The sequence below is a fragment of the Lineus longissimus genome, chromosome 1, assembly GCF_910592395.1.
Source record: "Lineus longissimus chromosome 1, tnLinLong1.2, whole genome shotgun sequence".
Taxonomy (NCBI): domain Eukaryota; kingdom Metazoa; phylum Nemertea; class Pilidiophora; order Heteronemertea; family Lineidae; genus Lineus; species Lineus longissimus.
The window spans coordinates 23,587,393-23,602,523 of NC_088308.1; the positions used below are offsets into that span (position 1 = coordinate 23,587,393).

Sequence of the window (15,131 nt, forward strand, 5' to 3'; positions counted from 1 at the left end):
GGCCTTCCTGCATCTCTTGGAGAATCATCTATTGGGGATGAAAGAGGCCTAGAGATGAAAAACCAGCGCATCACCCAGACATGTCAAAACTTCCCCTCGGAGTCCAGCAAAGTAAAGCTACCGAGTACATGTATATCCTTGAGGGGTTGATTTTTTTATTTTTGCAGTAATCATTGAGAAATAGCATTTTTTGTACCTTTCAACGTACAGCCGACGCCAGATTTTATTTACCTCGGACTATAGTCCATCAAGTAAGCTAGGCCTTTATCATGGTATGAAGGCCTGTACAAACGCTGCATAAAAATGACCCAGATAATATGTTATGGCCTTATTCAATAATGCGGGGCCGATAATGACCGATCAATGATAACTGACTAAGCGTCACGTGAAAAACCAGGAAGCATATCATATCTCTGAAAACACAGTCTACGACCAAGAAGATTCTACTGTAAGTATATACACAGGTAGATTTTCCAAATCGTCTCGTAAAAAGGTATTATAGGTTCGATAGTTCTACCCCACATGTCGTCCCGAATGTTCTAGCGCGATATCCTAGGCCTAACACTCGTATTCCATTATTGTATTGATCAAAAGCATACAACTCAACCAAGTCAGTGCAGGCCTACGCAAGTACAACTTCACTACAATGCATTCATACAGAGAGCTTATGTATAGGCCTGCTGAGGACAGATCTTTGCTTATTTTAGTTGTTTTCTATGATATCTCGACATGATTAAAAATACCCTGTCGCTTGGCTAGACTCCTATGCACGCAGTTCATTTCGTCAGTCCTGATCATCTTTCCTCAGTACCGGACGACAGGACGAGGACGGTCCACTGCGTCCGGTGTGTAGGCCTACTGTTTGGCAGGCAACCCGGGAAAGTTAAAATGTGACTTTGCACTGCTCATGCTGCTGATTGAGGGAAAGTAATGCCTGCGGTCCCTTATTTTTCAAAAGTGGAGATAATTGGAATTAGGCTCTAGGAGAAGACTGCATGGTGTCAATGATCACTGGAGCACAACCGTTGAAGGCTGGCCTCCTCTTTCAACAAACCCGCATGTACGACTGGTAGGGTATAATGGGGTATTTGTATAGCCCCAGTTTAATTGTAGCCCCTGCATATGATATTGATTGATATCCCCATGCATCAAACAGTGCAGGGGCTACACATACCCCATTCTACCTTACATGGTATGAACTCGGGAAGTGTCCCCGTGGTTGAATATAGGCCATCTATTGTACTATCCTCTTAGATTCTATGGGCACGATGAGGACATCAGCCTTAATGTATAATTCCTACTGCTGCTGTAAGATACTATAGGAATATTGTATGTAATAAAGTGTAGTTAGGAGCACAGTCGATTTTAAGTTTAAACAAACCTGCTATCATATCATCATTAGGGACCCTAAACTCATGAAGCCCAGGTAATCGAATGATTCGCTCACACTGGTTTACTAGTATTTCGTGCTCTCTATCTGGCCTTGACAAATGCTACTTCTCTAACTTGTATATGCCACATGTATGATACAAAAATCTCATAATACAGCCCGTAGGACTCATTGGTGTATGTATCAAAAATAATCAGTTTCTCTTTCTAGATTTTCAGACGACGATACCTAGAACCTTACCATGGGGTCTCTATTTCGTAGCGAGGAGATGACTCTGTGTCAGCTCTACCTCCAGTCTGAGGCAGCGTATACATGTGTGTCTGAGCTTGGAGAACTTGGACTTGTCCAATTCAGAGACGTAAGTTATAATATGTAGGCTATATATATTTTTAGTTATTGCTGCAATGGTGGAAATTCGTCGTAGCGACCAGTAACATGATAAATAGGGCGTCCTTGCTTATCTTTCCTCAATGGCATACTGGTAGTTTAACTATTAACATCGCAGCCAGAAGGTATAACGGAATCGTTAAGTCTTAAGTTAATGTGTTTAACTGAAAGAGATAACGTCCTTAAGGATACCTAACGTAACCGTTATAGGGATAACTTGACTTTTGTGCTTTAGAACAAGCGGGTCCTGATGGTTGTATGTCGTACACCAAGCCTCCATGGATAACGTTGCAATACATGTATATGAATTACAATGCCTGTACGATCATAATTGGGATGACTATAATTATTCGTTGTGCCGTACAATATTTCAGAGGACGAGTCATATATTCTTTCTTATTTTCAGCTCAACAAAGATGTTAATGCCTTTCAAAGGAAGTTTGTGAACGAAGTAAGACGCTGTGATGAAATGGAACGGAAGCTGAGTAAGTCACACGTGAGAGATCATTAACTTGATAACCTGATGATTTGATTGTCATGATTTGTGTCGAGTGTTTTCTGTGCTCCATGAACAAAGTATCTGTTTTCTAGCTGATCACATAAGGACGTTTTTTTAATCATATACACGCGCGCGAGAATAACAAAAAAAGAACATGATAGAATGAATTATCTTTCCCCAGGATTCATCGAGAAGGAGGTTATCAAGCTCAACATTCCGATGCTGGACACTGGCGAGAAACCAATCGCGCCTCAGCCGAGAGAGATGGTGGACCTAGAGGTAAAGCCCCCTTTTGCTGCATCTTGATTTTCGGTAATCCGTGCCTGTTTTCTGGTTCGTTTGGGGAACTGATATAGTTAGTGTATATAGTTTAACATCAGTAGATGCCATTACCACAAGATGACCCTTTATTGCCATCGGCCGGGGGAGACTTGTATGTGCAGTGAGTTTTAGTTATAAGCACTTTTAATTACATGTATTTCTAAGCTAATTAACACGATTTCCTTTTTTTACTCAATTAATATTTTTGCGTTTCAGGCCACCTTCGAGAAGCTTGAGAGTGATATGGCCGAAGTGAACAAGAACACCGAAGCTTTGAAGAAGAACTTCCTTGAGTTGACAGAGTTGAAGCACATCCTGTCAAGAACTCAAGTCTTCTTTGACGAGGTACGTGTTAGTAATACAAGAAATTGATTCCTCGTCAGTTCACCAGATGATAATGTATTAGTAATCTAGTGGATAGCACTTCATGCTCATCTAAGAGTGGTTCCTTTGAGGAGGACCATTCCGCAATTACCAATACAGTATATTGTGGTTCGAATTTCATGAAATATCCACGAAAGAGTCCTGTAGGATTCTGTACCACAACTATATTAGGTAAAAAATCAAATTGCATTTACTTGTAGCATTGACTAGTGCAAAAGGAGGACGTATAGTGGCCTACAAGCCTGTTGCAGTGCTTATTTATAGATGCTACAATGGGGGCAGGGAGGTTTCTTTCTCCTTATCCAATGTCTGATCTTTTAAGTCAATCCTTGTAGATAGTATCAATCCCAAAGTGCTGGTGGTAAATTTAGGTAGGAGGTGTATGCTTAGTGGTACTAGATGAATTTTTTGAAACACGCTTATTTACATCGCTAGGCTCTTCATGATTCCATTGTTGCGGAGGAAGTGACCTTTGGACTCATGGGTGAAGAAGAGCGTGTGACCAGGGCACAATCGCTCAGACTCGGGTAAGATAATGTATTTTCTGGAGCAGGTTAATCTTAAAAATTTTTTTGGTCACTTTTCTCATTTTTAAAGATTTGCGTTATTACATTATTACATATATTCCATTTTACAATCATTGTTACAGAAAGAATACGTAAGAATCACCTCCTAGCCTGTAAAGTGTTACATACACTAGTATGCTTTCATTCTTTCTCTTCTAAGACGTCAATTTCTTGATACTTCAGATTTGTTGCGGGTGTGATCGTACGAGAGCGTATCCCTTCATTTGAGAGAATGCTGTGGCGAGCCTGCAGAGGAAATGTATTCCTTAAACAGACAGAGATCCTGTTTCCTCTGCAAGACCCCCATACTGTAAGCCAAAGGCGGAATATGCCTCTTACTTCTTAGTATAATTTGAAGATAGCTAAAGATGGAACTGTTGTCACTGTGTGACCATACTTGACGCTCCATATGTATTCTGCATTTACTCATAGTGCGTTAAGGAGAACGAACGGGACTTGCGTTAAGACCGACGTCTTGACAGAATGCTACAGATAAATTTACTGATATGTTTCCTTTCAGGGCGAACCAGTGAACAAATCGGTCTTCATTATCTTCTTCCAAGGTGACCAGCTGAAGGAACGCGTAAAGAAGATTTGCGAGGGGTAGGTTTTGGTTTACAACTCTATCTGTAAAAAAATTACATGCCATAGCCCGTTTCGCAATTTGCCACCTTAATTCTTCAGTCAATCACTTTTAAGGTGCAAAGAACATGACTTCCGATACTGAGAAGTTCTATCAAACTATTTCGCCTTGCTTGATGCAGGCCTTAAGAACTTTCGTCGTCACATGCCTATATTTGTGTTTCAGTATCTCATTCTTTGAGGATTTATTTGCAATTTTCTGATCTTGGTCTGGCTGTGCTGGTTGTGTTGCCAATAACTGCATCTTCTTCTCCTGTTGTTTCCTAGATACCACGCAACACTGTACCCCTGCCCTGATAGGGCTGCTGAGCGCAGGGAGATGCTCATTGGTGTCGATACAAGGATCCAGGATTTAACTATGGTAAGGCATTATTAGCCACCTGGTATTTCTAGAACCGTCATGCAAAATGACGATGACGAAGGAGAAATTATTTCGAGCAAATCATGAGAACCCTTACATCGGGTAGCCAAAGATTATCAAGTGATACCAATGATACGGATCAACTCCCACTTAAATCATCATGTCAATTCTCTCATTTCAGGTTCTGAACCAGTCTGAGGATCATCGTCACCGCGTGCTGGTTCAGGCAGCCAAGCACCTCAAGGTCTGGCTGATCATGGTCAGGAAGATTAAGGCCATCTACCACACCCTCAACATGCTTAACCTTGATGTCACGCAGAAGTGTCTCATCGCAGAATGCTGGTGTGCCAGCAGGGATCTCGACAGGGTTCAATTGGCTCTGCGGCAGGCAACAGTAAATATCTCACGTTTAATTTCAAAAGATCGTGGTCTTGTTCATTAGCGTCCCACCTATGTATTGTTGATGATGACGTGTGTTGTTATCGTGTTGCCTCTGTATAGATAGCCCTTTCCGATCCCTTGGACTTGCGTCGGCGACACAAAAAGATAAAGGAGAACAAGTCTTGGAGGCCATCAGTGGCATTCTGTTTGCCGTCATGCTTGGTCGTCCGTATGTGCATGTGTCTACACGAAATGTCCGAAATCCATAGTTGTAGGCAGTATGCTATTGACGTGCCTTTGTTTCTTCGTGACGTTATACTTTTTTTTTAGGAAATGTGTGGCAGCAGTATCCCTTCCATTCTGCACCGCATGCATACCAAGGAGGCTCCACCAACCTACCACCGAACCAACAAGTTCACTTCTGCCTTCCAGGGCATCATTGATGCCTATGGTGTGGCCGACTACAGGGAGGTCAATGCAGGTAAAAATCTACTTTTAATGATTTTCTGTCGGAGATGCTGTTCAGATCGGAGGAGCTGGTTAAGTTTTTGATGGCGGGGATAATGTCAGAGTAACTTCGAGCTCCACCATAATAATATCCGATTCAGGGGCGCTCATACTGTCAATTTGGTCTGTAGTCCGTTTTGATGACAACCTCGAGGCTTTCCAGCCTCCTGAATTTCTTTAAAAACGGTGTCCGGAAAAGACAGTCCAGGTCGTCTTAATCTATACTCCATTACTTTTAGCACCGTTTGCCATCATCTCTTTCCCGTTCCTGTTCGCTGTGATGTTCGGGGACTTTGGCCATGGGGTGATCATGTTCCTCTTCGCCTTGTGGATGGTGATCAGGGAAAAGAACTTACTCGCAGAGAAATCGGACAATGAGGTAAATCTTGATCTCTGACTGACAGGAGCCATATTTTGTCGCTGCATTTTTCCATGACTTACGTATTTTGGTTAAACTGTTCATTGACCAAAGAAAGTGAGGTCGAACCTTGCAGTTACACTTTTCTTTCGCCGGTCATGATAAGGGAGCTGTCGCGCTTGCACGTTTTCGTATCTGCTTTGTCAACGTACGTCGGAACAATTTGCTACTGATCACGAGCAGCATTTCGACAAAAGACAACTTATCTGTACACGTTTACAAAACTAACGATAACATGCAGAGTGATGTTCGCTTAGGTTAATCTGGACTGTCGAGTTTTAATAAATGAACTGTTGTTTGCTTTGTAAACGTTAAGTAGTGATAACTGTTGCATTCAGTTGTATCGATATGAAGAGTACGGTTCTACCATCCTACCAACTGTTTGACGAGAGATGCTTTTTGACTTGGTGGAATAACAGAAAATCATTTTTTGATTTCAGATATGGAACATTTTCTTCGGCGGCCGATACATCATCCTATTGATGGGGATGTTTTCAATGTATACTGGCCTCATCTACAACGATTGCTTTGCCAAACCGCTGAATATCTTTGGGACGGCGTGGACGCCGAACTTTACTGCGTGAGCATTCGAGTCATTCTATTTCAGGAACCTCCATGATCAAAATAATACATCAATCAACTGATTCGCCTTCATTGAACTATGTGTACACCAGATACCTTTTCATACATTTCACGATTGTAACGCACATGAAAAGCTTCATGTAAACACTAGGAGAGAGGGTCAGCTAGTTCTGTCGGAAAATGCTTTGTTGGCCCAACTTATAGTATAAATGTAATTGACTGAGACATCGGCTTTACGATCATTTGGACTACAACAGCAGACGTGATAATATAGTTTATTAATAATCTTATTGTTTCATATCACAGGGCAGAGTATGAGAGAGAATCTTTGCTGCAATTCAACCCTAATTCTGAGGACTACAGGGGGATGCCTTACTACTTCGGAGTTGATCCGGTAAGATTACGTAATCCTTCTTGGAAGCAACAACATTGTTTAGGTTCCCCTGCGACTAAATGATCGTTGATTTGCTACAAAGCTATGAATATAGTCAACGTAGTTAATTTGCTGATGTGGTTCGAACATAGTACAATGTACCATGTAGTTTTTGCATGGTGATGCTATCCTTGCTGATTGGCATCTATCTGGACCCATTGCCATTCTCTCGTACTTGGATGACAGGTGGTTTTTACCAATAGTATCTTGATATAATAAACGTTGGCTTCGAACTACATGTTGTGTCGTTTTTCTTTCAGCTGTGGCAGATTTCAAAGAACAAGATCACATGGCTGAACTCCTTCAAAGAGAAAGTATCTGTGCTGTTAGGTGTCAGTCAGATGTTGCTTGGAGTTATTCTGAGTCTTTTTAACCACGTGTAAGCTCTTGTTCACTGCAATAATTCTTTGTGCGTTGCTGAACACCACTTCTTAAATTAATTGCTGATGTGTTCACTAATTTAGGCAAGATTGACCTGATGGTATTTTCAATACTGATAATGTTTCTTCATTTTGAGCAGAAAAAAAAAGTTTAAAAAAAATTTGAACTTGAAATTTGTTTTCATCTGTAGCATGATAAATTTGTCGCAATTAATTTCTTAACCAAAATCATTGCATCATTCGTCTTTTCACAGCACTTAGGCCCTTTGGTCGGTTTAGAGGGGTGAATTTGGTCATTGGGACCGCCCAATTCAGTGATCGTGGTCGGGGTATCAGGGTGGTCATGTTACCAGGGGCCTTGCAATGGTAATTAGAGGAAACCACTCGGGACCGGCGATTCTTGGTCGTCATAGCGGGGTGGTTGCGTTACCGGGGTGGTAGCCCACCGGGGTTCCACTGTACATGTATATCTTTAGATATTTTCATATTTTGTAGGTACTTCAAGAGGCGACTGAACATCTTCTGCGAGTTCATCCCCCAGGTGCTTTTCCTCATGTGCATCTTTGGTTACCTCTGCGGCATGGTCGTCTTCAAGTGGATTGCCTATACACCGGATCTGTCATGCTGCGCTCCAAGTCTTCTCATCGGTGAGTTGTAAATAGTTACTTTGCTTTGTCAACCTCTTTTCCTTGCGAAAGAAATCATCCATTCCGGAAGGAAATCGTTATTGACCCTGAAGCACTTCAACAGGAGCGAGAAGATTGTTTGCAACCAATCACTGATTTGGACGGAGCTACACTTTAGTTCTTATCAGACTGTATCAGGATCGTGCCTATTACGGTTGTTAGACAAGCCATTACCAGACTCTTTTCAAAATTATACAAAACCATGTGATTTTCGATGTCATATGATATTCACCTCGCCAAGAACATTTTATAATGAAAACTGCCTTCCTTTACAGACTTCATTGGTATGTTCATGTTCAAAGCTCCAAATCCAACGAATCCGAACTGTCCCTGTGTTAATGACTTGCCTGCCTACAGAGGAAATGTAAGTTACGACCTTCCAGGACCAGCTGTGAAGCGAAACCTATACTGTGTTTTCCCTGATGTAGTGTATGTCCAGCTTGAAAAGCCAGAAAACGCCTTGAAAATGCCATTGAGATTCAGTTTTGTATTCCATACTTTAAAGCATCTAAATTCGAGTTAAGGGTACCCATGACTGCTGCTGTAGAAATTTCTAACGGTGAGTCATTATAAACAATTCCTACAGTCAGTCTGTGCATAGATCTGTTTACGTGTACAGACATTACCACTGAAGAACCGACCGGACAAGTAAAAGACGGTGAAGGACTCATCAATCCAAATTTGAATTGATAGTAACATATTTTCCTTGCAGACTCAACAAATGGTCCAGACGGTGCTCGTTGTTGTTGCGGTTATTTGTATTCCATGGATTCTCTTGGTCAAGCCCTTCTTTCTTCGGAGATGGCACTACCAGAAAGTGGCGGTAAGTGATGGACTACTGGTACTAGTAAAGTGTTCCAAAATACATGTATTTCATGGTTTGAAATGTGTGCAGGCAGCGTTCCTTTCGTGAAGTCTATAGATGTCTATATAGTAGTAAAGCTCTCTTAACTCCTTTTTTTGGTTAGACTCTAGGTAACTGGGAGTGACTGCCAGATAACGCTATCATCGGCAGCTATTATACAAATTCATCAGATGTGAAAAAACTAGAGCACGATGCGTAAAATCATAATCTAAGCTATTAAAATCACCATTTCAGCGGAAAGCCACATTCTACCCGATTGTCGACCATGGTGATGACGAGGCTTTAATCGATGGTGCTGCCCCTATTGGTGAGGCTGGCCGAGCCTCTGCCCACGATGATGATGATGACGTGGATGAACATGTAGGTTCCTCAAATCGAATATTGTCTTTCATTAACAGCTGTATCTGCAATTGCGTGGGCATAGCTACAGATTTTGTCTCGCTAATGCCGTTGTAATGCTGTCACTGTTTGAAGCAACGTGCCTATTAAGTGCTAAATTTGTTACCGATACTAAGGGCAGGATTTTTTCAAGTTTTTCTCCTCGCAAGCGTACTGTTTTATCATATTGCATAATTGCCTTTCACAATTGTTGTATGGTATTGTTCCACCAAGACTGCACAGAAGCTCGTTTTTGCTTAAATATGTGCATGGCCAGTTGACAATACTAAGTGAATATTGGGTTCTTGGCCGTTGAACATGGAAAAATATTCAACGGTTAAAACCATTACCGTTGAATATTTTTCCATATTTAACGGCCAGGAATCCAATATTCACTTTATCATACCTCAACCATTATTAGGCCCTGCTATCATTGTTGCATCCTTGACAAGGCGCCAAAATTTATCTTTGTTCGTGTATGTTCCAAAGCAACGCATTCTTAATGCTTGTCGTCTCCAAAATTCCGCATAAAATGGTGATTTTGAAGCTTCAATCCTCACCACCGCGCCGCAAGTGTCCGCCGGCCATGTTGTTTTGAGCGGTGGTGGACGGTGACGTCATCGCGCGGGAGCGTTGAATATTGAACATTGGCCGTGGAATATGGTATTATATTCAACGGCCACGTGACGCGAATGACGCGACGTGATTGGCTCACATACTAATGAGGTATGATAAAAGTATATAAAAAACAGTCACTACATCACCTAACTTATTTCATACTTCAGTTTGACTTCGGTGATGTGTTCATCCACCAGTGTATCCACACCATCGAATACTGTCTGGGCTGCGTATCAAATACAGCCTCCTACCTTCGTTTGTGGGCGCTCAGCTTGGCTCATGCCCGTGAGTATTATTTTACATCAAACTTCTAAGTAGAAAATGTCTTTTCGGTTCTTGCATTTCTTTAAAATGAGAAAAATAGAGAAACTATCAGAGGGCGCAAACCACGGGTCTGTGTGTACACGTATCTGAGTAATGCAGAACCGAATCGTTCAACACCAAACACTTGTATTTTAGGAGGTTTTATAGGACTGGCCACTGTTCTTACATGATTTTCAAGGGCAACTTTTTTTCCCGATTTTAAGACCATTCCACCCAATTTAAAAACGATGCTTTACATAGTTTTCCATCATTGCCAGAACTTTCGGAGGTGCTGTGGACAATGGTGATGCGCATCCCCCTGGGGTTGGATGGTTGGCTTGGAGCTCCGGTGGTTTTCTTCATCTTCATCGCCTGGGCTGTGCTGACCATAGCTATTCTTCTGCTGATGGAGGGACTATCGGCTTTTTTGCATACACTCCGTTTGCATTGGTAGGTACATCCATGTAATCGTTTTTTTTTCTGATCTCGAAAAGAACTTTCAGAATGTAGACAATGGTTATGCGTATTCGTCTTGGAATGGTGGATGGTTGGATTGGCTCACCAGTCATGTACTTCGTCTTAATATCTTGGGCAAAAATTACCCTCATTATGATTCCGGAAGCAAGGGAAATTCAATTGAAAAACTTTTGAAATTTGTAGGTTCAAAGGGAAACCTTGGCAATTTTGAAACCCAAAATTTATTTTGTTATGTTCTCCTTGTTTCAGGGTTGAATTCCAGAATAAATTCTACAGTGGAAACGGCTACAAATTCCTTCCATTCAGCTTTGAGAGTATAGTCGATGATTTGAAGGCGGGCTCCGATTAAAGCTTGTTGGACCCATATACCATTACAACATGCAAACAGACCAAGTATTAAGAAATATGTTAAGAAATATTCCAGAATGAGATATTTGTAACCGCAGGACTGATTCGAATCGACCTAAGTTTTGATTAAACGTTTATTTCAGACTATAAATAAAACACCAAAAGATTCGATTTTGATTAGAAGCTGTGCGATCAATCAGGTAATCCAAGTAGCTAGGTTTCTGGCATAAAATAAACTGTCATGTCTATTTCCTATGCGTGGGCATCCTTTTAAATATGCACAGCGCTGTTGTTGGCCGATTCTCAGTTCAGAAACAAGTGCCCCTTCCTTCAATATTTCACAAAGAGGTCATATTACAAGTTTCCGCAATAGATTTGAAGTGGCCGGTAAAAGTGTGACTTATTGGGTCAGACTCATGTACAAGGTGACCTTGACCTTGCATTTGGCCTCTTTATTATTCCTAACCGTGAAGAGGAACACGACATGGTGTTTGAAGATGAAAGAAGGCCTTAAGAATTCTCTTGGCATCATAACGTTTTGCTTCTCTTGAAAACAATGAATCCACGGCGAAATTCTCATCGATAAAAATATACTGTTGCCATTGCAAGTAGGCAACTTGCTTTCTTTTCGAGCACACGGAACTGTTCAATTATGATTTATGTTGTCATTTTGAAAAAGTGACAAAAACAATATCTGTGATGATCAAATATACTCAAGATGAATAAAAAGAAATAAAGCTTCCTCAATTTATTTTTACAGAATAGGTGCCGCCTCCCATTAGGTCATACAAAACTATTCTTCAAACAGATTATGACTATCTCCGACAGTTTATCGATCATTCATTAACATTATAGAGAAAGTGAGTTTTTGGCCATCTCATTCTCGTAATGTCCATTCTGACTCTGCCTCCTCATCTGTTCTAAGCGCAGAATATGATTTTGGTGGAGTTTGTAACAGGCCCAGCAATCCAAGTTGGCGCTTTGCATAAACTTCAACAATCACACAGATGGCAAAACAAAAACAGCTTAAAAGAAGACATGTGTAGATGAGCACCATTGGATCATTATCAAAGAATGGCGCGATTACAATTGGAAGCAAGATGTCTCCAAGTTGGGAAGCTACAATAATGACTGATGTAATCTTGGCAGAACCTCCAAGATAGTGACCGAACCAGTTGAATACCGCACTGTAGCATGAGCCCACGCCGAACCCCATACCGAGACCTCCCACCCAAAGAACGGGAAGGGATTTGTTCACAACTGCAACTAGTGCAAGCGACACGGTGCAGACTATGAGATCGGTGTATAATGTCACTGATGGTTTGAAAAGATTCGCCAAGTACATCCCAACAACACTGGATAGTATCGACGATGCTGATGTTGTAGCATTTAAGATACAGGCATAGGGTTTGGTGACGCCGTAATGCCTGACAGCAAACGCAAGAAGCAAGAAATCATACAGTGAATCGATTCCTTCAATGAAGAAACTAAAGATGGCGATCAACACAATGATATTTATCCGGACACACTTATCACCGATTTTCCCACTGTTTTGAACATCGGCTTCTTTTGTGATAGCCTGTAATTGTGGATACCGACGAACCAGAAGGTTTGCCAGTGTAACGAATGATCCAGCTGTCCAGACCAGAATCATGATAATCATATAAAGAGTGTGAATTTTATGAAAACCCACGCCAAATAGTCTAAAAGTGACATAACCGTGATCGCCCCAGTTCAGTTCATGGGAACAATTCGAAGTCGTCGTGTAATTGCATCTCTGTGAAGTCCGATTTTCCTCTGCATCTTCAGTAAACGGTATTGATGTGTGATTGCCAATTAAATGAAAGGATGGCTCTGCTTCGTGTTCCAAGAACGACCTGGCTAAGAGAGGCGCCGTTGAACAGCCAACGTTGTATAGGAGATACATAAACAACACGTAGGTGGCACCCTTCTCTCCCCAAATGTCCATACTGAGCGCAATTCCATCTGAAATTAATAACTTACTCAGTTTACTGCATGAATCTATACAGGGTGTTAAAAATACTCTGGAAGAGTTGATCTAGGAAACAGTTTCTATCGGGCGACTTGTGTATTTTTTAAGGTTATGTAGGCTCCAACTACAATGTGCATATTTATATACAGTATACTCCACTGGATGTTTGCCATGTGAAATTAAAGAAGGTAACATGGTTGCGATTTCGGGAGAGGATTGGGGGCACTAACCTGTTTCAATTGCTCCAATCCCACATCCCTGGACTGCAACCACCATGACCATCACCACCACGTTTGTACACCAGGGAATCAAACCACTACCGAGGCTGGTCACGGCAAACCAGACCAGGACAATACACACACGATACTTGTTGAAATCCTGCAAGGCCCCTCTGGTCATTGAACCAACACATACCCCCAATCCGTACCCTGATGCGGCCCAAGCCATCGCCCCTATACTACTGTTTGTTACTATCACAAGATCCAGCACCACCGGGCCTCGAATGCCTTGACATATTCCCTGAAAAAGAATCTGTGGTACAACCTTTGCCTTTGTGCACGGTAGCCGCTATGTTAGTCAATCAACAGAAGAGTAATCGGCGAGTTATGATAACTTCGTAATTGAAACTCTCTGCTTTAAAGCTTCGAGGTTTTCTTCAGGGAAATGTGGAGTTCCGCAGGCGGTTTAATACATACATTCTGTGTGTACATGTAGTTTAAGACCATCAACAAGGATGCTACCACAAGAGTTTAGTCCCAGTGTCAGGACACTTAATCCTAACAACTGCTTCGGGCCAACTGTCAAGGACAAATTAGATCAAACTTGTAGTGATCGTCGATATTACTGCTGATGAGTCCAGAGCATGATGCTCCTTGCCGATATTCCGAGTCACTTTCAATACTTAAACGATGCGATGTAAAACGTGCATGTTGGTCTATTTCTGATACCATATTTACTATTTCTGATACCATACTGATAGTTTGAAATACATACCAATGTCAAATATCCGAACCCAATGGCAACAGTTATATAAATTCGCAGGAGAAACTCCTTTCTGGCGTCTTCCATTTCACAAGCAACAGCCTCTACAGGTCACCAATCTTCTTTCTCTTCTTATTAAGTAATTCTATCGAACGAGGCCTTACTGAAAATCGTTTATCCTTCAGCTACTCATATTCTGGGATCTCTTTATTTCAGAATTTCCACATTTTTATGCTGTATCCAGGTTTAAACGCAATAACAATCTCGGCAGCAGATGTAAAGGCATCCAAAAGAATCAGCAGATGTAAAGGCATCCAAAAAAATCCATTGCTTTGTATTTGCAATCTAACAACGCATATTTTAATTGCTTGTTTAAAGGTTTATGAAGGATCCACTTCAAAGAAGACGCTTCCAATACATTCAATGCCTTCTGTCGTACAGGTGATACGAATTTTTTTATTTTTTTTTACAAAGAGTTCACTCGGTTCATATTGTACATGTATTTTACAGTTAGGAGCCGAAGGCTTAAACTACTGCAAAATATAAATATATTCAAATAGTTACATAAGTTTATAAAGATACGAATAGTGACATAAGTTTTTTAAAGATAATTTGAAGAGATATACAAAATATATAGATATTTTTCTTTGAGTTAGATTGGAAAACGATTTGTGGATGATATGAATTTTAGGGTTGATTTGATAAGGAGAGCATTTTCGAGGTTGGAGAAAGATGGATGGCCGTTGAGAAGGCTGTTTGAGTTTAGAGTTGCATTATGGAAGTGTGTTATTTGAAGGGTATTGGCGATTAGGGAGTTGCGTTGGTTTTCGTACTTAGGACAGTCGAGAAGAAAGTGTGAAGAGGTTTCCGGAACATGCATAGGGCACATGAGGCAAGTGGGATTTTCAGAAACGTGGTTTAGGTATAGGTCAAATGTTAGTCCGCTACAATTGTTTCGCATACGTGTGAGAATGATGTTAAGTAGGCGAGGGCCGATGTTCAGCCAAGAGGGGATTGGTTTGAGAGAGAATTCTGGCAGTTTGGTTACGGAATATTTGAAAGAGTTTAGAGTTGGTTTCGCACGTATAGAAGGGTCGAGAGCATTATTCCGGTCGCGGATTGTAGAAGGGAAGAAGCTTGAGAAGAGGCTATTAGTGCGGCAAATGAAAGGTGTTATATTGTTGTTTAACCTCTTCTTTGCGAAAGAAATCATCCATTCCGTTATTGACCC

The 15,131-nt window shown here is 41.2% G+C and overlaps 2 protein-coding genes across 3 annotated transcripts; one reads left to right on the forward strand and one right to left on the reverse strand.

Annotated features, from left to right (window-relative positions):
• The first annotated feature begins 332 nt into the window (after positions 1–332).
• LOC135493191 (V-type proton ATPase 116 kDa subunit a1-like) lies at positions 333–11,657 on the forward strand. Of its 2 annotated transcripts, none has more exons than XM_064780256.1 (22): positions 333–448; positions 1,601–1,748; positions 2,184–2,262; positions 2,458–2,555; positions 2,814–2,942; positions 3,417–3,508; positions 3,731–3,857; positions 4,068–4,150; positions 4,457–4,550; positions 4,732–4,944; positions 5,262–5,412; positions 5,678–5,817; positions 6,297–6,436; positions 6,745–6,832; positions 7,132–7,250; positions 7,747–7,898; positions 8,213–8,301; positions 8,650–8,760; positions 9,037–9,162; positions 9,966–10,083; positions 10,380–10,551; positions 10,828–11,657. In XM_064780256.1, exons 2-22 carry the CDS (start codon positions 1,632–1,634, stop codon positions 10,925–10,927), a joined length of 2,538 nt encoding a protein of 845 aa, XP_064636326.1. In that variant the 5' UTR covers positions 333–448; positions 1,601–1,631; the 3' UTR covers positions 10,928–11,657. The 2 variants fall into 2 exon arrangements, with proteins under 2 accessions (XP_064636326.1, XP_064636336.1); XM_064780266.1 differs by lacking the exon at positions 333–448 and adding an exon at positions 1,408–1,426.
• Positions 11,658–11,681: 24 nt separating this feature from the next.
• LOC135493211 (sodium-dependent glucose transporter 1B-like) lies at positions 11,682–15,115 on the reverse strand. The gene is made up of 2 exons (XM_064780307.1): positions 13,150–15,115; positions 11,682–12,912 (listed from the first exon to the last, which is right to left on the reverse strand). The coding sequence occupies exons 1-2, from the start codon at positions 13,364–13,366 to the stop codon at positions 11,804–11,806; spliced, it is 1,326 nt and encodes a 441-aa protein (XP_064636377.1). The 5' UTR covers positions 13,367–15,115; the 3' UTR covers positions 11,682–11,803.
• Between the last annotated feature and the right edge of the window lie 16 nt (positions 15,116–15,131).